The sequence below is a fragment of the Mustela erminea genome, chromosome 12 (genome assembly GCF_009829155.1).
Source record: "Mustela erminea isolate mMusErm1 chromosome 12, mMusErm1.Pri, whole genome shotgun sequence".
Taxonomy (NCBI): Eukaryota; Metazoa; Chordata; class Mammalia; order Carnivora; family Mustelidae; genus Mustela; species Mustela erminea.
In genome coordinates this window covers 45,595,910-45,617,925 of record NC_045625.1, presented here as the reverse complement: position 1 = coordinate 45,617,925, position 22,016 = coordinate 45,595,910, and the positions used below count along the sequence as shown (strand labels likewise).

General features: G+C 39.7%; 1 protein-coding gene across 15 annotated transcripts in view; it reads right to left on the bottom strand.

Moving 5' to 3' along the window:
- ELAVL2 (ELAV like RNA binding protein 2) overlaps positions 1–22,016 on the bottom strand; it is a 170,909-nt gene that overhangs the window by 37,286 nt on the left and 111,607 nt on the right. For all 15 annotated transcript variants that reach the window (XM_032308355.1, XM_032308351.1, XM_032308349.1 and 12 more), the window contains one exon: positions 5,166–5,269. In XM_032308355.1, coding sequence (XP_032164246.1) covers positions 5,166–5,269 — 104 coding nt within the window. The remainder of the gene's footprint in view (positions 1–5,165; positions 5,270–22,016) is intronic.

Below are 22,016 nucleotides of genomic sequence, written 5' to 3'. Positions count from 1 at the left end.
TCACCCAGGCACCCCAGTATTTCAATTTCTATAACAGTTTTTCCATATGACTTTAAATGGTGGTTTGGTTATTTTAATATGAGAAATTTCCATTAATATATGTCAATTAATAACCTTTAAGCAAAGTTAAAATTTAGATTGATTTATGTCTGAAAGATTAAGAAAAAAAAATTTATCTAATCTAAACCAAATTTAGGCAGTTTTTCCATGCTGGTAGGATTTCCAAATAGGGATTTTGCTTTCCTTCAATGGGGCAGAGAAGCCATGATTTCTTCAGGGTACCTACCAGTAATAACAAAAAACTTCTATTCCTTGAGGTAATATCTCCTACTTCCAAGATAAAGCAAGCCCACTTTTGGGAATAACAAGTATTTCTACACCCCCGTAGGAGGGGGAGAAGTTGGGAGTGACGCTGGGAGGAAAGACTTCCATCACCTATTCATAGTACTTGATGGGGGGGATGGGGCAGGGGAAAGGAGCATAAAAGACTTTTTGGAAATCTTCAATATTTTACTCTATTAATTATGAATTTAAGTCTGGTACCATTAACCTAGGCAAAAAATGCATTTTCCCTTGGTGGGGGAAGGGTATTAGCTTGAAGCCATACATGTTTCATATACCAGTGTAGATTTTATCAGTACCTGAGACTCCTAAAAACAAAATAAGCAAAGAACATGAAGACTGAACACAGTAGTCACAACCACTGAGATCCCAAACAGTCCACAGAACAAAGGGCTCCCCTGGGGAACAGTGGGGTCTTGATGAGATTCCCACCCCTTTGCCCCAGTATACAATTTTTGACGCTGTCATGATAAGATTCCCATCCCCCCACACTTGAATTGTGTACATAATATACTACCTTTTCACTACACTCCCTAATATCAGAAGTTAAAAACATCTTGAATTCTTCACACCATATTTACCATCTCAGTGTCAGGGACAATGTGGGCAGGCTTTATCATGACTGCCTCCCACATAGCTCAGAGATGGTGTGACATCACCAGCAAGGTAAGCTGCCAAAACATAAACCTAATCAGGAAAAAAATGGGATCCTTAGGAGAAGACAATAAGCACTCTGAAACTTTAACCTATGAATGCTATTTATAATAAATATCTTTCTAACGTAAGGTGAACATACTAAGTTTTTCTCATTTCTAAAGTGAAGATGGTATGAACTTCTTTTTACTCTGAATGCTGAACTATCTATCATTCAGTATGCTAAGAATTATCCACGAGAAGATTATCAAGGTAAAAGATGAAAACAAACTGAACTTTGAATGCAAAAATACCAAATAGATAGAGAACCCACCTATTCAGAAAAGGTACATTTTGGTGGTTTCTACATGCTAGGCCTTACACTTGCTGTCATGAACTGGAAAGCTTATTAAAAAGCAGATTTCTCAGCGGCGCCTGGATGGCTCAGTGGGTTAAGCCTCTGCCTTTAGCTCAGGTCATGGTCTTGAGGTCCTGGGATTGAGCCCTGAGTCGGGCTCTCTGCTCAGCGGGGAGCCTGCTTCTCCCTCTCTCTCTGCCTACTTGTGATTTCTCTCTGTCAAATAAATAAATAAAATCTTTATTTAAAAAAAAAAAAAGATTTCTGCATCTCACCTCTGGACATTGATCCAGTAGCTCAGTAGTGGGCCCAGGAATCTGCATTTCTAATTCACTTCTCCTGGTGATTCTAATGCAACCAAGTTTAGGAATAATTTCTTTAGGATTTCACAGTGCCTGAGGGACTTTGTTTCACTCATGGCAGAAATACTGAATATTTGTCATTTATTCAACACACCATCCATCTATTGCAAAAAACCCTACTGGGCTAATGCTATTAGGAAGCCCCAGGAGAAACTGCTAAATAAACCACCTTTCACAGCACTTGATACACTGCTTCAATATTGCAATTACTAGGAATTCTACCAAATGCATACTAAATGCTAGGTGGCTTGGAAGATTTAACTTGAGGAGCACACAAACATTTGTATACTCATATATGATGTATGTATTAATTAGTCTACTGTAGCTTTCTAAAGGGAAAGAGTTTTGCCACATTAAATGTAAGAGTTTTGTCTTCAACGGCCTGGACTTAGCCAAGCTCTTTGAGCACTAAGGTCCCAACTCTTTTATTGAGGGCAATGGCTGAAGAAAGTACTTCAGATGGGCTCCCATAGATGGGGAGATTGCTATTCAACTAAAGCAGCATGAAAGGGTATGCCAGGAGTTGAGACTACAGGGGAATATGTGCAGAGCCTGAGAAGATCAGCTCACTAAGGAAGAGACAGGTTGACTACCCAGAAAGTAGTAATAACACTGGGTCAACTCCAAAGTTAACTCAAACGATAACGGTGAAAGAGCAGGGAAATACAAGAAAGGTCTGAGTGAGAAGTAACAGGAGGAGACTGGTATTTGTTTAAGTTTAGTCCTACAGTCACTGCCAGGATGGACTGCAAGAAGGATAAAAAGGCTAATTTATGGGGGCGCCTGGGTGGCTCAGTGGTTTGGGCTGCTGCCTTCAGCTCGGGTCATGATCTCAGGGTCCTGGGATCGAGCCCCGCATCGGGCTCCCTGCTCCGCAGGAAGCCTGCTTTTCTCTCTCTCTCTCTCTCTCTCTCTCTCTCTCTCTCTCTGCCTGCCTCTCTGCCTACTTGTGATCTCTGTCTGTCAAATAAATAAATAAAATCTTTAAAAAAAAAAAAAAGGCTAATTTATGGAATGGTATCCCAGAGAATGGAATGGTTTAAGTGGAGCTTCCAAAAGGTACTTGAAGCAGCAAACATGAGGAGAAAACTGGCTCAAGATGTTGCCTAAGAACACACAAAACATGTCTCACTGAAAATAAGAGGAAAAAACAAAATACAAAGAACAAACAGACAAAAATGGTGCTCTATAGTTTTGGAAAATGGTCTGCTTTGCCTCTCAGAGAAATCTGGGCCAAAATGAGGATACCAGCTGTTATCTGATATTTTTACAGGAACTGAATGGGGGCGGGGAAAGAAGTAGCCTGCTGCCTTCCCCACCACTCCCACCCCCCCATTTCAGAAAATCAGAAGTAGCAGATGTCACAGATTAAAAGCCACACGGCATTACTGTCCTTTCTTCCATGTATTCTGCCTGAGCAGCTGGGCCCTGAAGAGAAAGCCGGGCAATGGGCAGTGAGGAAGCAGCTGCCATCAATGGTTTCCTTGCAGGCCATGGAAATTTATTCTCTGGCGACCTGTTTCCCCCGCATTTCTGCCTTCTTATGGACATTACTGCAAAAGAACTTAAAGCAAAAAAACTGACTCACTAGAATGAAATAAGGGCGGCTATTTCTGGAGTGGAGAAAAGGGTATGTTCTGGTATGAGCCATCCCAACCATCTATTCCAATTTCTTCTTAACCACAACTCAGGATCTCAACACGAAGATAAATTAGCAGCAATTCTGGAAATCAATTTAACATGAGGAGCCCTGCAAACGTCCTCAGGAAGACAGAGGGCACACAAAACAATCTGAAGATAACTGGATATTAGAGGTCTTTTTTTTTTTTTTTACAGCATTTGTTATTATTTAATAGTAATAGTGCTTAATAGTACTAGTAAAAGGTTAACCTTTGTGACCTCCCCCTAAAAAAAAGTGTGCAGAAAAGTATGGAATTAAAATAAAGCAATCCAGATTTAAAAAAAAAAAAAAAAAAAGTCTGTGATTGTAGACTATATTAGAAATCTAATTTTTCCCCCTCAAATTTTGGTAGCATAATTACCAGGTCATTATCTGGCTAAAGTGAATATTTTCAGAGGCCATTTTCTTAATCAACAATTCTTGGACATCTTACCATCCAAATGTATTTGGGACCCCCCCCCCCATATAGTTCCTTTTAGATGAGACAGATCTGGGAGGCATTTTTCCTATGGGCCAACAAATATAAAGAATGAGATGTCAAAACTATCCAGAGCTAATGAATTACCTTAGCTGACAATTCTGAGAGAAGCAACTTTTAAACACAAAGATGACACTGCATTTCCAGATTTCTGAAAAAATGAGCAGAAATCTTCTAGACAAGTCTCTAAGCAAGATGGATGTCACAGTCAGCCTTGACTAACTTCCCCTCACCACTTCAGGCTATAGCCTGAGCTGACTTCTTAAATCAAGGGTGGAAAATAGGTTCCAACTTGAGTCAATTGATAGAGGTTGTCTGGAACATTATTTTGAAAAATATTTGGGAGCCACATATAGACTTAGTGAGACAGACTGCCATGATTGATTGGCAATGTCTGCACTGGGCAGGAGAGGCAAAATTGATGGCACGTGCACTAAGCATTTGCCAGAAGCAACATCTGTTTTATTTTCTAAAGGAAAAAATATCTATACTCCAAATTGTATTAACTTCTTATCCAGATACAATCTATGTCAGCATTTTGAAAATTCAAAAAAGCCGGAAAATATCCACAGATTACTGACCAATTGTCTTAAAAAACGTAACAGGAAAAACAACCTGTGTGGCATATAAGCAGTTCCCGTCAGTCTCCTTAAAGTCAGAGCAGAGTCAGAACAGAGCCAAAGGACCACATCCAGCCTACAAGCTGTTTTATATGATCCATGAGCTAAGAATGATTTTTACATTTTTAAATGACTGGGACAAAATAAAAAAAACTGTTTTGTGACACATAACAAGACATAAAATTCAAGTTTCAGCTTCCATAAATAAGGTTTTCTAAGATCACAGTCATATCCTTTCATTCACGCAGTTATTGGCTACAGTTGCTTCAAGGTACACGGGCAGAGCTGAGAAGTCATGACAGAGGCTGCACGAACCACAAAGCCTAACATATTTACTACCTGGCCCTTTATAGAACAAGTCTGTCAAGCCCTGGGCTCAAAGAACTGGTCAAAGGTTTCCTCCAGCTTTACAGAAAGTAAGTAACTCCAAAGGAAGGAGATTTAATTCAGCAGGCTTCACGGAGTACTTAGTGAAGAAAAGTTGCTGCTGCCCCCCACCTTGTTAATACAGGAGTGATTACATAAAGTACTCGTGAATAGTTTCCCCATCACGCAACAAGCAAAAAATTCTGATATGCCTCCTAGAGAAGTGTCTATGTGGGCATGAAACAAAGGAAAAGAAGTACAAGAAGACTTGAATTCTTTTTTAATCTCTGCTCTGCAAGTAGATATAAAAAAAATTTAAACATACTTTTATTGTTTTGGTTTGAAGTCTCAATCCATTCAGGGTGTTGATAGCTTTCTCTGCATCCTTAGGGTCAATGTAGTTCACAAAGCCATATCCCAAGCTCTGCCCTAATGAAAGGGAAGGAGAAAAAGGCGTATATTAGTTCTACACCACTGATGACAGAGATCCACTCTCATTCTGGCATATGGTCTTGTCATTAACACCAGCACGTTTTCTCAATAGTAAAAAGAAGTCTACATTAATTCTCCTAGAAATATACATGTGGTCTTTTTTTTCAGCTACTGTCTACTACATTTGCAAGTTTAAACATCAGTTAGAACTCAGCAAGCTGTGCATTTAAAAACAAAACAACAACAACAAAAAAACCCCACTCATCTCTAAAGAATTCCATCAGACATGCCCTGCCTGAGCCAGAGCACCCAGCAGCAAACGCAACGTTCAGCTTCAGAAACTGTGGGTGCAAGTCTCCGCCAAGCTGCTGAGTGGGCTTCACGGGCACGACTTTTTCAGTTTCATTTTCTTTACCCATAAAAGGGGAAGGCATCAAGCATCAACCAAGAATCTAGCAGCATTCTGTACACTGTACCCTGACTAATTTACAGCCTTTACCAAGTACAATTATTTCCACTTAAAAGGTGCAGAATTTTGTGTTCACATGTGCACATATATGTATACGTGCACATTTATTTCATAGAAGACCCTCTTCAAATAAATGGAGTATGATTTTCTAAAAGAGATTTGATGACCTATATAAGGATACAGGAAAATCTGAACACAAAGATTTATACTGAGAACATCTAAGCCAATGAGAACATGTAGGGAAGGAACAAAGAGTATAAACAAAAATAATAAAACACAATTTCTGAAGAGTTGCTTAACAAGGAGTATTGTGTTGTTTTTCCCTATCATCTGAGCTGTTTAACCCCTGATTCAATGCTGTCCCAACTCTCAAACAAAATGGAGGGTATTCAAGGGATTGAAATCAATGAAATGCACACATAAGTAAAGCCAATCCAAAAGGCCAATTTTTCAACCAAGAGGAAGTTTCTCAGTTTCAGAAGGTAAGAAACACTAAATAAAATAGGTTAACAAAAATCGATATAAGACCAGTTTAGTCTACTGAAAGTCAAACCAAACTAATTGAGGGTTTCCCAGAAGATGCTCAATAAAGGTCCAAATACATTTTATTAAATATATTTCTTTTCATCAATTTCATAGCAAACTGAGGGGTTTTTTTTTCCCCCTTGATGGGGCACTTTAGATGCATGTGGTTATGAATACAGATATTTAGGATGGCCACTCTGCTTACCCTAATGTGGTTTCCTATTAAGTACACAAAAAAAGAGAGAGACTAGAACACTAAAGACAGAACACTAAATATAGTACCAAATAGCCATGAAAACATGTGGTTGTATTTTGGGACCACTACCAGAATCTGGGTGTTGTCAACACCCAAAACTAATATGTTAATTTACCTCAATTAAAAGGGAAAAAAAAGAATTTGGATAATCATTGCTAACATATACCCTGTTATCAAATTGTATTTTTTTTTCTATTTTTAAAAAAAGAGGGTGACAGAAGAGCTAAAACTAATTCAGTTCATTATTTTTTTTCCTCACACTAATCAGAGATTTTGTTTTACTCACAGTTCTATTTTTAAGTTGTTCCACGGGAAGCCACTGTATTTTAAGCATTCAGCTTTTTACTAATTCAACATTTACCATGGGTCTATCGCATGCATAGTGCCCTCTTATGAAATGTGCTTCAGTTCTATTGTCGTTGAGCAGGATTCAAGTGGGCTAAACATAAAAGCTGCTCAAGCAAGCAGATTAAGACGGAAAGACAAGCTTTGGAGACAGACACACAGGAGTTCTAATCTTGCCTCTGCTGTTTATCAGCTCTCTGACTTTGAAGAAGCTGCTCAACTTCTATGATAGCCATATCTCCCTTATTTCTAAAATGAGGAGAGTAGGGGCGCCTGGGTGGCTCAGTGGTTTGGGCTGCTGCCTTCGGCTCGGGTCATGATCTCAGGGTCCTGGGATCGAGCCCCGCATCGGGCTCTCTGCTCCGCAGGAAGCCTGCTTCCCTCTTTCTCTCTCTCTCTCTCTGCCTGCCTCTCTGCCTACTTGTGATCTCTGTCTGTCAAATAAATAAATAAAATCTTTTAAAATAAAAAAAAAATAATAAATAAATAAAATAAAAAATAAAATAAAATGAGGAGAGTAATTTCTACCCAACAAGGTTGCAGAGGCCATGATGAGAGAATATTCACTACTGATGGAAGTAAATTATTTCAGTCAAAAGATAAAGTAAGAAAAGTAACATATATTTACTAGATTTCAATGAGGTTCCATGTATCTATTTAAAATTAAATCAGGAAGACCCCTGGGTGGCTCAACCCATTCATCAGCTAAGCATCCAACTCTTGATTTTGGCTGGGGTACTGAATTCAGGGTTGTGAAATCAAGTCCCTCGTTGGGCTCTGCTCCAGATTCTCCATCTCCCTCTGCCCTCTGTCCCAACCTAACACTTGCGCTAAATAAATAAAATCTCTTAATAAGTAAATAAATAAATCAGGAAAATGCTACAAATATAATGGAGAAAGGAAAGGCAAGCTGAACACTGTATAGTTTTATCACACTGCTATTCTATAATAAAATGTATCAAATCAATTACAACAGTATTAACAGTCTATTTCTCCTATCTATGGCACTATTCTCACACCTGCATTTTAGCAGCTTCTAATTAATCAAAGTGCTTTTTCAACCTTGGTCACACACTGGAATCATCTAGGCTTTTAAAAAAATATGAAACAACAACAAAAAAACTAATACCGGAGTCCTTTTCCCAAAGATTTTTAGTTTATTGATCTATTAGAAGCACTGGTACCAGGTGTTTGAAATCCTGGAGATTTTAACATGCAGCCAAGGTTGAGAATCAGTTTTAATGGCGAGAGAGAATCTGGGGCTGCAAATCTGGCATCTGGAACCCTTGAGAGGGGCCATGTACTAAGGGTCTGGGCATGTGAAAAAACCCTACAGAAAGACTGTCTTTCTTATAGATCCATTTTCAGACACAAGTGGATGTCTTCCCTCCAAAGCCTTCAAGTTCAGAGAAACTGTTTACTGGTCTGAGGAGGTCACTCTCAGGCATAGAAGTGCCTGCTGGAGTTGGGTCACCGGGTAAAGTAAAAAGCCTACTCTGTAAGCCCCCGCTTAGCCCTCCAACTGGCCTCTGAGCGCTTACTCCTAAGCATATGGTAGGCACTCAAATGCTTGCTAAATAAATGAATGAGAAACACAGCGGTGTTATGTATTTAACCAAAGGCATTACCATCAGCATCACATCAGATGATCCATCCACTAAACGGGTCTTTGACTTGACCCCCACCCCCCCACCCCAGCCATCATGGCTAGCTATAACAGTGAGTCAGCCATGTTTCTACTACCTGTAAGTCAACTACACTCAGACAACATTTTATTCCTAAATGACTTCTCCTCCACAAAGTTTCTAATTTGCTTATTGGCATTACTAGAAAGAAACCCAGCCATCAATCAAAATGTGCTGTGGTAAGCAAAATTTTATGATTAATCTAAGGAAGATCATACGAAAGGAGGTATATGCTGCAAAATCTACTATAGGAGATGAATTAGCATGTTGGCACTGAAAGTGCAAGGGAGTTAGGAGCTTGAGCGATTTTCATTTTAAGGTATTATTAAATGCTTACAATATAAGGCTTCACAGATGATACCAAGATAGGCAAGACCCCCCCATTCTCACCTTCCAGTTCTGTGGTATTTCGCTGTTTAGTTTTAGCCTCACACGTATCAGGTGATATACTGAGTTTCCTCTTCTGAAAGGGAGATAATGATTTTTGAAGCTGGACAAGGTCAATCAGCTCCCTCAAATCAAAAGAGCAGGTGGGAAGTAGTGGTCAGGATTTGAATCCAGAACTCTCAAATGCTAGGCTCTTCTGCACTCAAATCATAGCTAGTTAATACATGAATTCAGGGGCGCCTCGCTGGCTCAGTGGGTTGAGCCTCTGCCTTCAGCTGAGGTCAGGATCTCAGGGTCCTGGGATCGAGCCCCACATTGGGCTCTCTGCTTGGTGGGGAGCCTGCTTCTCCCTCTCTCTCTATGCCTGCCTCTCTGCCTACTTGTGATCTCTCTCTGTCAAATAAATAAATAAAATCTTTAAAAAAAAAAAAAAAGTACATGAATTCAGACCTCATCTTCAATGTGCTTGAAGTATAATGTAACTTGGCATTTTCAAAGAGGGTTCTACCACAAAAAGTTTTGTTTTTGTTTTTGTTTTTAAGATTTTTTATTTATTTATTTGACAGATAGAGATCACAATCAGGCAGAGAGGCAGGCAGAGAGAGAGAGGAAGGGAAGCAGGCTCCCCGCTGAGCAGAGAGCCCGACCCGGGGCTCGATCCCAGGACCCTGAGATCATGACCTGAGCCGAAGGCAGAGGCCCAACCCATTGAGCCACCCAGGCACCCCTCTATCACAAAATGTTTTAAGACTGTTGTTCACTATCTCAAATTCCTGTACTTCATGTGCAAATATCAGTTTCACTATGTATGAATTTCAATGTTATTATTCATTCCTATGACAAAGTAAAGTGCATCTTAGATAGTGACCACTTCACTTCAGGTTATCCTAAGTGAGTGCAGATTTTTAAAAACTAAAAGCAGAATTAAGTCAAAATCAAGAAAGATTACTTAGCCAGGATCCACACTCCTGAGTGTTTCACACTCTTGCATTCATCAGCCAGTAACCGTGATAAACCACCAGGGAAGGCTTGGAAACCAAGCATCATCTATCCATACCATCCAAATCTAGTTTTCAAATCATTCTGAATTTAGAACGTGCATATTGATAATCCCAAAACCAAGAATCGTTTCTTTTAAAAAAAAAATGTATAAAGCTCTACATTTAAATTCCAAGTATAAAGAAACCCAACGTGATTAAAAGAAAACTGAACAAAATGACAAAGCTAAGTCTCTTCCCAAAAAAGCCTTCAAGACAAAAAAAAAAAAGAAGAAAGAAAAAAGAAAAAAATTCTATCTTTAAAAAGCAAAAAATTCCTTCTGGTAACTGGACATCAAGAATAACGTCAACACCACTTGTCCCCAGCTATCCTCCTTACAAGCAACCTATGGTCTTAAGGCCCACAGGGATTTTTGGAACCATTAATCCAAGCCTTGGTCCGAATGGCCATAGCAAGGATTCTAGAATCCCACTACAGAGAAAACAACATGAACAATCATATGGCCCAAGACCTCCACACAGGCACTGAAGACTCCAGGTAAATACCACACTTCAGCACACGTGCTCTATACACTGCATGTGTGAATGCCTTTGTTTTGCATTGCCCTTTTTAATCTCGAATGTATGCTACAGAAGAAGTCTTCTTCACAAGAAGTAGAAAAATCACTTATAAACTGCTCCCAGCATGAGGAGAACAGCGAGAAGCAGGCTACTTAGAACCACAGTCAAGTGATCTAAGCACAGAGCTGAAGCACACCACAGGCCTCTGAATGGGACCGAGACCCATCAAGAGCCACACGGGGGTCAGGGCAGGAAGAGGAAAACAGGAAGAGTCCTTATAGTAACAGAGTGCTGGGGAGACACACAGTAAACTCCAATTTATCCCAAACTGTGCATAATTCAAAGCAGCAGCTACTCCCCTGCCACCTACATTGCTTTTAATAGCATACTTTAATTAAAAATTTAATTGCATATTTTAATTAAAAATACACAATCTTCTGGACCCATTTAATTCAAGGGTCACTTTATTTAGTCTTTTCTATTTCAGATTACTACCAACGTACAGAATATCAAATTACCTCCTCAGGTTTAAAGGTAAAGGTAATAGACCACCATAATTCTTGATCATAAACCTGGTACAACTAATATTAATTGAGACCCTTCTGAACAGGAACTGCGGACAGTAAAACTCTGTATTACAAAAAGCCATCCTATATATTCTCACCAACATTTAGCATTCATTTGTTCAACAATTATAGAAAGTCTACTTTCTGCTAGTCCAAAGACAAAAAGTTTCTCTTCATAAAACCCTAAATCCTGGGGTGCTGGGGTGGGTCAGTCAGTAAGCATCCAACTCATGGTTTTCATTCAGGTCATGATCTCAGGATGATCGCAGGATCCTGAGAGCATGCCTCTCAGCAGGCTCTGTGTTCAGGAAGGAGCCTTGTTTTAAGTTCTTCCTCGCTCTCCCTTTGCCCCTCGCCCCTCTCCCCACTTACTGGCATGCTCACTCGCTCTCTCTCTCTAAAATAAACAAATAAAATCTTTGTAAAAACAAAAACAAAAAACCCTACATACAGTTAGAAGGACACAAAACAACAAGCTCCACAGTGTATCAGAAGAAAGTAAAGGCTAAGGGGATAAGAGAAAAAGAGAGGAGAATGTGGGGGAGAGGGATCAGGACTCCAATTTAAATAGAGTGGGCCTCATCCAGAAGGTAACATCTGATCCAAGACTTAAAGGAGTAACTCACAGTCTAACAAGAAAGCTCTGTAAGACAGACTTCGACGCAAGGGGTATTTCATAAGGGTATCCCATCCTTCAGTTCTACCAGCTAAATCTGCCCTCCTCCCCACCCCCTCTGCATTAGCACGGGTCCTCATGTATTATTCTAACCTGGATTATTGCTACAATACCTTAAGCCATCATCCTTTCCCTAGACTCCTGTAACTCCTAAACCAGTTGTCCACCATGATGTTGCCCAGATGATCTTCCTAAAACATATATCCATTTCTTCTGTGGTTTCCAAGGTGGTCATCGGCTTCTTGCTTACTTCCACTACTCCTCCACACATACCCTAAAATGAACATTCAGTTCCCTGTGCCTGGATTACACATCTCCAACTCGCCAACTCCCACATATCCTTTGAGACTTTTTCTAAGACCCTTTCTTTACCTGACACAACTTGTCCCATTCCCAGTACACACTGTTCAATATGCCTCAGTCCTTCCACAGCCCATATATTATACACCTCTTTATCTTTGTACACGTGGGTAGTGAGTCCACTTGGATTGCAGTCTCCCCACCCTGCTTTAAACTACTGAGCAAAGGCAAGCTGAGCATAGTTCCTGACATAGAAAACCCTAGCACAGATTATTAACTACACGCTCACTGAATGAAAGAACAAATGAGCTAATGAACAAAGGAAGAGCCGTCTGCCTTTCAGAAAACTATGGTTTAGAGGAGAGATACCCTGCTCCCCATGTCCCTACATTGTTCCAGAAGAACAAATGTTACAGTGTACTGTCCTTCTAAGGGAGTGATGTGTGATGTATTTTTTTTAAATAGTTCATGTAAAATTTTTCATGAAAAATTTCTACAAATACCATTTAAATGAAATCTCAATTTTAAAAAATAATGTCACCTAGAGTAATTTGATAGATTTACATAAATCTGTTTCACAAATCTGTAAGTATGAATTATGGGATGTCAGCATATAATTTTGTTGAAAGTGCTTTTTCACTAATATAATTAAGTCTGCCGAGACTATTCATGTACAAGTCAAATAAAATGCAGAGTGAATTCTGTAAAAACCTGGTAGTTGAATCAACAATAAAAGGTGACTACGCTGATTGATGTGTATCTATTATTTCATTTAGAGCAGTAGCAATGTTTTATGAAATAAAAAAGGACAAAAGCAGCATAAATCTTTTCTAAATCCCACAGTTAGCAGAAACAGGTCACTATGGTCCTGTCTGACAAGCAAGACTATTTGCAATCCGAGGTCTAATAATGCAATACTTAAAAAAAAAAAAAAAAAGAAAGAAAGAAAGAAAGAAAAAGAAAAGATTCACTGTCTCCAAATAAGGCCCCAATATAAAACTTCATCCCCTAACCAAAAAAAGCAAATAATTTGAATCAAGAAAACAAGTTTACTCTGGGGGAGGGGGCAAAAGTGCAATTTTTGTTTTTAAAGACAGACCCACCCATTTCCATCATTGGAACACCCTTGTTTCCTCCTTCCCCCAACACACACTAAAGTTGCAAATGTGCTGTGCTTCTTCAGATGGACTTCTTGTTCTTGGGCATTGGTTATGTGTGTCTGTTCAGACAGGCTGTGTGCTGCAACTCTGGCACCAAAGCAAAGAGGACCAGACTTTACAAAGGAGCTCTCTTAATATATCAGATCTGATGTGTAACAAAACCATGTGGATACCACACATCAGGGGGAAGGTTTGAGAGAATAGTAGCAGAACAGAGGGATGCAATCCTCTCCAGTCACGTTTCCTCTCCAAATTTTAATTCCTGACTTAGCCTGAGTCTCCTCAGATGCAGCATGCCAGATGCAGCAAGACCTTTCACTTAAACACTCAACTAACTCTGGTCAAATTAAACAGGTCCTCCTAGCTGCCCTCTAATGAGGAAGATCAAATTGTGAGGCAGAGGACTAGTGAGATCCTATTACTACAAAACAAGCCAGCCTCCCTGAAAGCTCGGAGCATTTTTACCAGCTTCCCAAAGGACATTACCAGGGATTAGCACAAGAAAGAGAATTCAACCTAGAGGCTCACATAACACAGAAAACAGATGGCTCACTCGAAGACTTCTCTTCTACCCAAATGCTAATAAAGCTGGCCTAAGACTAAAATGCCCCAATATTTTAAAAAGGTTTTCAGGACTTCACAGATACATTGAGATAATAGTGAAGAGTTTAAATTGTAACTTTTCTGCTGAAATCAAAGTTGTAAATAGTGATCATTTGGTAAATATTACCTAAGCACCCTAATTCTTGAGGGAGCTCTTAACATCCTCAGCACCAAGGCATTATCCTTTCAAGTTAATTTTAATGGCCATATCTGTCCTCTGATTATGCAACTCTATTTTCCTATGGTTCCAATCCCAGTAATTATGAATCCGCTGGCAATGCAGCATGACCTTGCTTAAGTTGGTGAAACTGTGGATTCTTAATACATCACAATTTCAGACAACATTAAGAACTCCCACACAATCCAGGCTTAGGCTATTGAGAACAGCAACAGCATATTAAATTCTTCAGTACTGCACATGGGTACTAAGATGTCTTACATTTAAGACCAAAAAAATTGGGAAATATGATCTTTATCCAAAGTAAGGAAAATAAACCAACTGCTCAAGCACATAAACATCTTACAATAAGACTTCACCTTAGAGGTTCTCTAGCCAGAGACACGGTGAGCTACTGTAACATCTCAACACCACAGTTAAAACAAAAGCCAGCTCTCATTACTTACTAATTTAGGTAGTTGCCCTCAAAGAAAAATCAACAGTGTCACCTTAAATACTGCAACTGACCCCATAACAAGAACAAAGGCCAAAAAATGGCAGGTGGCCAGAAGGTCAGACACTGCAGTTCTAAAAACAAAACAAAACAAAACAAAAGCCCTAGCAACTTTTTTTGTTTTTTAAAAAAAAAAAAAAAAACCAGAAACATAAACAAAAACAAACCAACAATTCTGAGCTAAGGCAAAAACTTCTTTCAGGGGCCCCTGGGTGGCTCAGTCATTAAGTGTCTGCCTTCCGCTCAGGTCATGATCCAAAGGATCTCTGCTCAGCGGGAAGCCTAGTTCTCCCTCTTCCACCCCCCTAGTTGTGTTCCCTCTCTCACAGTGTCTCTGTCAAATAAATAAATAAAATCTTTAAAACAAACAAACAAACAAACAAACAACACCTACTTTCAGCAGATCTAGGTATCCTGCCATATTCTCATTTCTTTATTAATGAACTCTCTACAATTTTTTTTTTTTTTAAATAGGCCCCACATCCAGCATGGAGCCTAACACAGGACTTGAACTCATGACCCTGAGATCAAAAATCAGATGCTTAAGTGAATGAGTACCAGGGCACCTCTGCACAAATTTCTTTTAATTCTACACACACACACACAAAAGTGCGCGCACTTGAGTTATTTGTTTTATCTTGTGCTTTCCTAAAAGGCAATGGAGTTTTTCAAGTAAGTATCATTTGAGATGAGGGCAAAAGAACTGTGTACCTCAAAATATTGTTGTGGTAAAGAGAGAAACCAGTTAACAACTGTAGTAGTAAAAAGGGCATCTGCTGTTGCTTGTACCACCAGCTGGTGTCAATCTATGCATACACATACACAGACACTGGTGAGCAGTCCATCCAAAAGCAATACAACTTCTTGGGGCACCTGGTTGGCTCAGTGGGCTACCTCTGCCTTCAGCTCAGGTCATGATCCTGGAGTGTTGGGATCAAGTCCACATCGGGCTCTCTGCTTGGTAGGGAGCCTGCTTCCTCCTGTCTCTCTCTCTCTCTCTCTCTCTCTCTCTCTCTGCCTACTTGTGATCGCTGTCAAATAAATAAATAAAGTCTTAAAAAAAAAAAAAAAGAAAAGCAATACAGCTTCTTAATGTGTTTTTCTCACTTTGTAAGACATTATTTTTTTATTTAGATATTGTAAGAAAAAAAATTTAAACGTCCTAAAACACTAGAATTAGCTTGGTGCCCCTTGAAACTGTGTCAAAGAATCTCTGAAACTACTATGATGAGCTCCCTGCTTTGTCCAGAACAATGGAAAATATAAGTCTATAAATCCCACCACTTCTACCTGATTAAAAATCTTGTAAGAGTTAAATTTTCTTCTTGAATACATAATAGTTTGCATAAAACAAAAACAAAAAACACTCTCTCATCCAAAGGTAGAAGTTCACCAGGCAAAGCCTTCCAATACAAAAAGCTCAGTAAGTCTGCGGGAAAAGTCTGTTCCTACTGATCCATGAATGCTTTTTTTTGAAGCTCTCTAGAAACAAACGGTATCGCTGCCTAATTATAAACTGCCATCAAACAACTAATAAGTCTTACATTACACATACTCATATTTAATTCTCACAATAAAGGTCTGCGTAGATAAATCTGTACCAATTTTATAGTTATAAATTTGGAGGCCCAGAGATGCTAAGTAACTTGCCCAAAGGCATACAGTAAGCTGATTAATGGTAGTTAGGTTTCTTCAAAGTCAAGGTTGACCTTTCCAAACTTGATCTTCCCAGCATACACTTCACTGACTTTGGCCAAGTTCGGGAACTACACTGAAGTGGAATCCCATGCATCCAAAGGTCACATGTTTTCAACCAGGATATTCATAATCTTCAAATACACCTGCAATTTTTTTCTTGTTGTCATGTAATCGATTGACTGAAACCACCATTCTTTCCTAATCCATCAAGATGCTATGTACAAAAGAAAAAAAAAAAAAACCAACAACCTAGGGGGAGAGGAAAAAGGAATGGCATGCTGCAGGTGCACAAACCATTTAAATCCTCAAAACAAATCCATCATTACAAAACAGATTAGAGATATCCACATTATAAAAAGATTCATTTAAAACAGGACTTGATTTGCATACTCTTTTTCCAGAAACGCAGAAAGCAATTCTTATGGCTAAAGCCAAACATGTTTGCTACTGCCAAAATTGTCTCCCACACAAGACACTTCTCTCGTCAGCAGATTGCATTAAAAATGCTTTCATACGCACAGTGTGGTTTCCTAGCTGAAGAAAAGCAGGTGGGATCAATACCACATGCTCTCTGCCCTCTGAAGACCTTTGCTCAGAAATTTAAAGCATGACAGTAAACAAGAGAGAAGCAGTCTCCTAATGAACCCGGAACATCTACGGTTAATGACTGGCGTTTCATGCTCAACCAGCACAAACTTGCAAAAGATATATTTAGTTGGCTGAAATGCAGAAGAAACTTGGGAGTTTCCTGACAGAGAAATAAGGAAATAGGCATACGGAGGAGAGCTAATGTGTAGAGAAAGACAGAGGAGATGGTCCGACTAAAGGCACGCTGAATGAACAGCACGTGATCTTTACAGAAAGAAGCAGATCGTAAGAACAGGGTGCCCCACATGAAGGTCGGCAGTCATACTGCAGCAGACACCAAGCGGGGATGGACAACGAAGAAAGATGAGAGAGAAACCTAGAGAAATCAGGGAAGTAACTCTGGAAGCCTAGAACAATCAGGACATACAGATCTGGGATAAAGAAGACCATTGAGAAAGAAATACTGATAGGCCAGAAAGGGGATCAGAACCAAATGCCTTTCATTCAAGTCCCCAGAGATCTCTAAAAAAACAGAAACTGCAGGATAAAAACCCATGACCTCTTTCACAAAACCCTACAAACTACAATCTGAAATGGCTAATCTCCCATCTACTCCTTATTCTCCAATTCCACAAAACCTTTTGCTCATGCTACCCTTCTCTGAGCCACTACTCTGACCTTAGAATAAGCATGATTAGCTCCTTCTAATCCCTCTATACCCAAAACTGAAATTTCAGACCAACTACTTTTTTCCTTCAGTGGACCTTCCGTAAGGAATTCCTTCCATGAGGAAAGGAATCAAAGGCAAACCCTCCTTCCCCAAGTAGCTCTCTACTTCCAAGACATAACTTCTCACCTTCCTAAGAGTAACAAAAGACAAGGAACTTTCTGAACCTTAATACTTGGCAATTAACACAGAGCACCAACGCAAGAGCCTCTCAAATATTCATTCACTATGCAGCTAGCAGACATGGATAACCCCAGACATCAAACGGCAAAACCCAACCTGATTACCCAGGGAAGACACAATTTTCCAAGACCTCCTTTACAAAGGTATAAAAATATATATACCTGAATCCTGCCCCCCTAATCCCCACCCCCAGCTAAGTTGCTCTTATGAACAGAAATTGTTAATGTTAAGTACCATAAGACATTTTGTGCAACTAACACAAAGTTATACATGATTTCTGAATGCACGCACATACCTAAGACCCACATATACAAATGGTGATACCAAGTCAAAAAAGAACAACAGTGAGAAAGAGGGGAAGGCTGGGTCATTTAAGAAGGGGACCTAGGGGCATGTGGCTGCCTCAGTTGGTTAAGCCAGTTAAGCATGAGACTCTTGATTTCAGCTCAGGAATTGATCTCAGGGGTAATGAGTTCAAACCGCACGTTGGGCACCACACTGGGTGTGGGGCCTACTTAAAAAGGGGGGCAGGCTGGATAGCATCACATCATCATCTGGGGGAAAAAAGTTTCAAATAAAGTAAAAACATGTATCATTTCATCTTCTTATCCGTATCACTGATAAAGTATATTCAATATATGTAACAAGGTTTTCACTTGGGGCAACTCTCCACTTTAGTTCATTTTATTTATTTTTATTTTTTTTAAAGATTTTTATTTATTTGACAGACAGACCACAAGTAGGCAGAGAGGCAGGCAGAAAGAGAGAGGAGGAGGAGGCAGGCTCCCTGCTGAGCAGAGAGCCCGATGTGAGGCTCGATCCCAGGACCCTGGGATCATGACCTGAGCCAAAGGCAGAGGCCTTAACCACTGAGCCACCCAGGCGCCCCACTTTAGCTCATTTTATTTCAATAAAGAAAGATCATAATTAAATTAAGAGATATTTTTAGCAAAGACAAAGGAAGTAATTCCAAAGGACATCCACTGTCCCCGACTGACACAAAAATTTAGGTATAAATAACATGTGATTTTTCCTTCTCTTTTGTACAGCACATTTTGTTTAGTTTTATATTTAATTAAAAAAGGCAGTTACATTTTCAAGAGGATATGAGGAATATGGGGTTTTTTTTCCTCCCCCTCAACTTAAAATAGTCACATAAAAGCAATGATTTTTATACTTCGGAGAAATCCCCAAACAGACCAATTGTGTTTGGTCAGGTAGGGTAGAAATGCTGACTATAAAGGAAACTTATTTAAATAATGCAGACACAGCTTTAAGGACCTCAAGAAAGTCCTCTCTGAACTAGTAAAGAGAAAAACAATCTATAGAGAAAGGCAGGAGTACAAGGTGAAAGTTTAAAAAGCTGCAGGTCAGATGGGAACCATGGCTCCGAATTAAGTCAAAGAGGTACCAGGACAGAAATAAATATCTGTTTTGATTTGCTAAGGGACAGCTATGTTACAGCAAACCACTCTGAGACCACAGGGCAATTTGCCCACCAATTAACAGATGGCTGCTGCTGCTGCAGCTTCTTCTTTTTTTTTTTTAAAGATTTTATTTCTTTATCTGACAGAAAGAGACACAGCGAGATAGGGAACACAAGCAGGGGGGACTAGGAGAGGGAGAAGCAGGCTTCCCGCTGAGCAGGGAGCCTAAAGTGGGGCTCTCAATCCCAGGACACTGGGATCAAGACCTGAGCCAAAGGCAGAGGCTTAACAACTGAGCTACCCTGATGCCTTCTAAAAAGAAATACAAAATGCTCTGGTTCCCAAAATTCATATCATACATAAGCATCTCTGACAAAATAACCTAGTTTAAAAGTTGAAAGATTAACTATTGTGACCCTCCAAATTTAAAATTCACATAAACACTTTAATTAAGAAGCAAATGCTTAAAAGATTTTGCTCAGACAATGACTCATTAGCACACAAAAATGATGTGGCCCTGTCCTCATCAGCATCACAGTAAATGCGCCATCACACTGACCTGGAGAAGCACAGAGGCTGATCTCTTACCAGGTACTAAGAAGTACATTAAAAAGGAAATATGCAAATCATATACTCCACAACTTAGACTATCTGACCCCAATTTCCCCCCACGAAACAGGAAAAACCTAAACACAAAAATAATCTGTTCAGCGGTGCCTGGGTGGCTCAGCAGGTTAAAGCCTCTGCCTTTGGCTCGGGTCATGATCCCAGGGTCCTGGGATTGAGCCCCACATCGAGGGTCTCTGCTCAGCGGCGAACCCGCTTCCCTCTCTCTCTGCCTGCCTCTCTGCCTACTTGTGATCTCTGTCAAATAAATAAAATCTTTTAAAAAATAATAATAATAATCTGTTTAAATTACTACCATGTTATCATCTCAAGTCCCCATGAACCTAAAGCCGGATGTTGGGGAAAAGAATTTTATTTAACAAGTGCACCTAGGGTGCTTGGCTGGTTCAGTTGACAGAGCATGCAACTCAGTCTTGGAGTGAATTCGAGCCCCACACTGGGTACAGAGCTTGCTAAAAAAAATAATAATAATAAACAAACTTTAAAATAAATAAAAGAAGTATACCTAAACTTTTCATTTCTCTTAAGGACTTTTTTTTTTTATTTTAAAGTTTTTTTAAATTTCTTTGAGATAGAGTGAGAGCAAGTGAGCTCTATCTTTGAGATAGAGCGAGAGCAAGTGAGGGGCAGAGAGAGAAGAAGTAGCCTCCCCACTGAACAGGGAGCCCAGCTCCAGGTTCAGTTCCAGGACCTTAGGATCATGACCTGAGCTGAAGGCAGCCGATTAACCACGGAGCCACCCAGATGCCCCTTTCTTAAGGAGTTTAGAAATGATGCTTCCTTTCATGTGCTATTACTGAAGTGACCTGATTACATATCTGAGGCTCACTCTTGGGGAAAATGCTGTGTTTTTTATGCCACTGGATTAAATAATATTAAGGATGTCTGACGTGGGAAGCAACTTCTACAGACAAAGCTTCTAAGCCATTTGGGTCACATCACATGGCAACTCTGCGAACATATTTCAAGATTAGGGCAAAGACAGGTGGCATAAGGTATCTCATTCAGAGAAATCATCTTTTTGCCACAAAGTGTCCCCTAAAGAAAAGGGGCTGGGAGTGTAAGGTCTCCTGCTAACTCAGTCCTAAGATGCACATCTGTGAAAGGATTCCTCACCTGTGGAAATAAGCTGGGCTATATGTACTCTCTCATGTTCATCCCTGTAACTCCACCATCTACCTTGCCTTTGTTAAGTTACACAAAATCAATTCCTAACAGAACGTTGCCATCAGTCATATTAAAGAGCCTCTTAGGCCGTAGAATTCTATACAAAATGCTAGGTATTCAAATATACAAATGATGATTTCACTAAACCCTAGTCTTTCAGATCATATTAATATTGAATAATCCTTAGTGTCAAGGAGTTTTCTGTGTTGTTGTTGACAATTTCTTCCTTGCTATTTATAAAGAGGCAAAGGCCTAAACAGTTATGTATTACAAACTAATCTCCTTTATTTGGGGAAAACTTGAAATATCTTATGTATGTTGCCAGATCCGCTTACCAGTCAAGCCCTATCCCTGAACCTAATGCAATGTATAAAATAAGGGCTTATTCTAGCTGTCCTCATAAAACAACATTATTAAGGTAGTCCATTTACACCTACATGATCTCATTCTCCTCAAGCAAGATAATTTTTTTAGCAAGAAGACACATATAGCCACTGAAATACATTTTTTTTTAAAAGATTTTATTTATTTATTTGACAGAGAGAGAGATCACAAATAGGAAGAGAGGCAGGCAGGGAGGGGTGGGGAAGCAGGGAGCCCGATGCAGGGCTCGATCCCAGGACCTTGGAAGGCAGCTATGCTCACCACTATACCACCAACGCAATCCCAGGACCTTGGGATCATGACCTGAGCCAAAGGCAGAGGCTTAACCCACTGAGCCACCCAGGCGCCCCTGAAATACATCTCTTGAACTCAAAGCCTTCCATACTGTGCCTGGGTTCTTGATTTCCACTCCTCTCCCAAAAAATTGCATCTCAGACTACAGAAGTAGAACTTACACTGTGTTTCAAAAGTTTCATCTCCTACAGACAGTTGTAAATTGTAAAGGTGTAAAAACTTCAGATACCTCTAATATCAGTTGAGATTGAGATAAAAGATTGACCAGCTCTAAGTAGCATTCTTCTGAAGAAAGAGAGAGGGACAAATTATTTTCCTTAAGACTCCAGACTATGAAAGACTATACCAAACATCAATTACACAATTTAATTATGCTCTTCTGTGCTACTGGAACATCTTTTAGTCCTTGCACTCTTAAAAAAGATAGAAATTCACCCAGTATTTCTT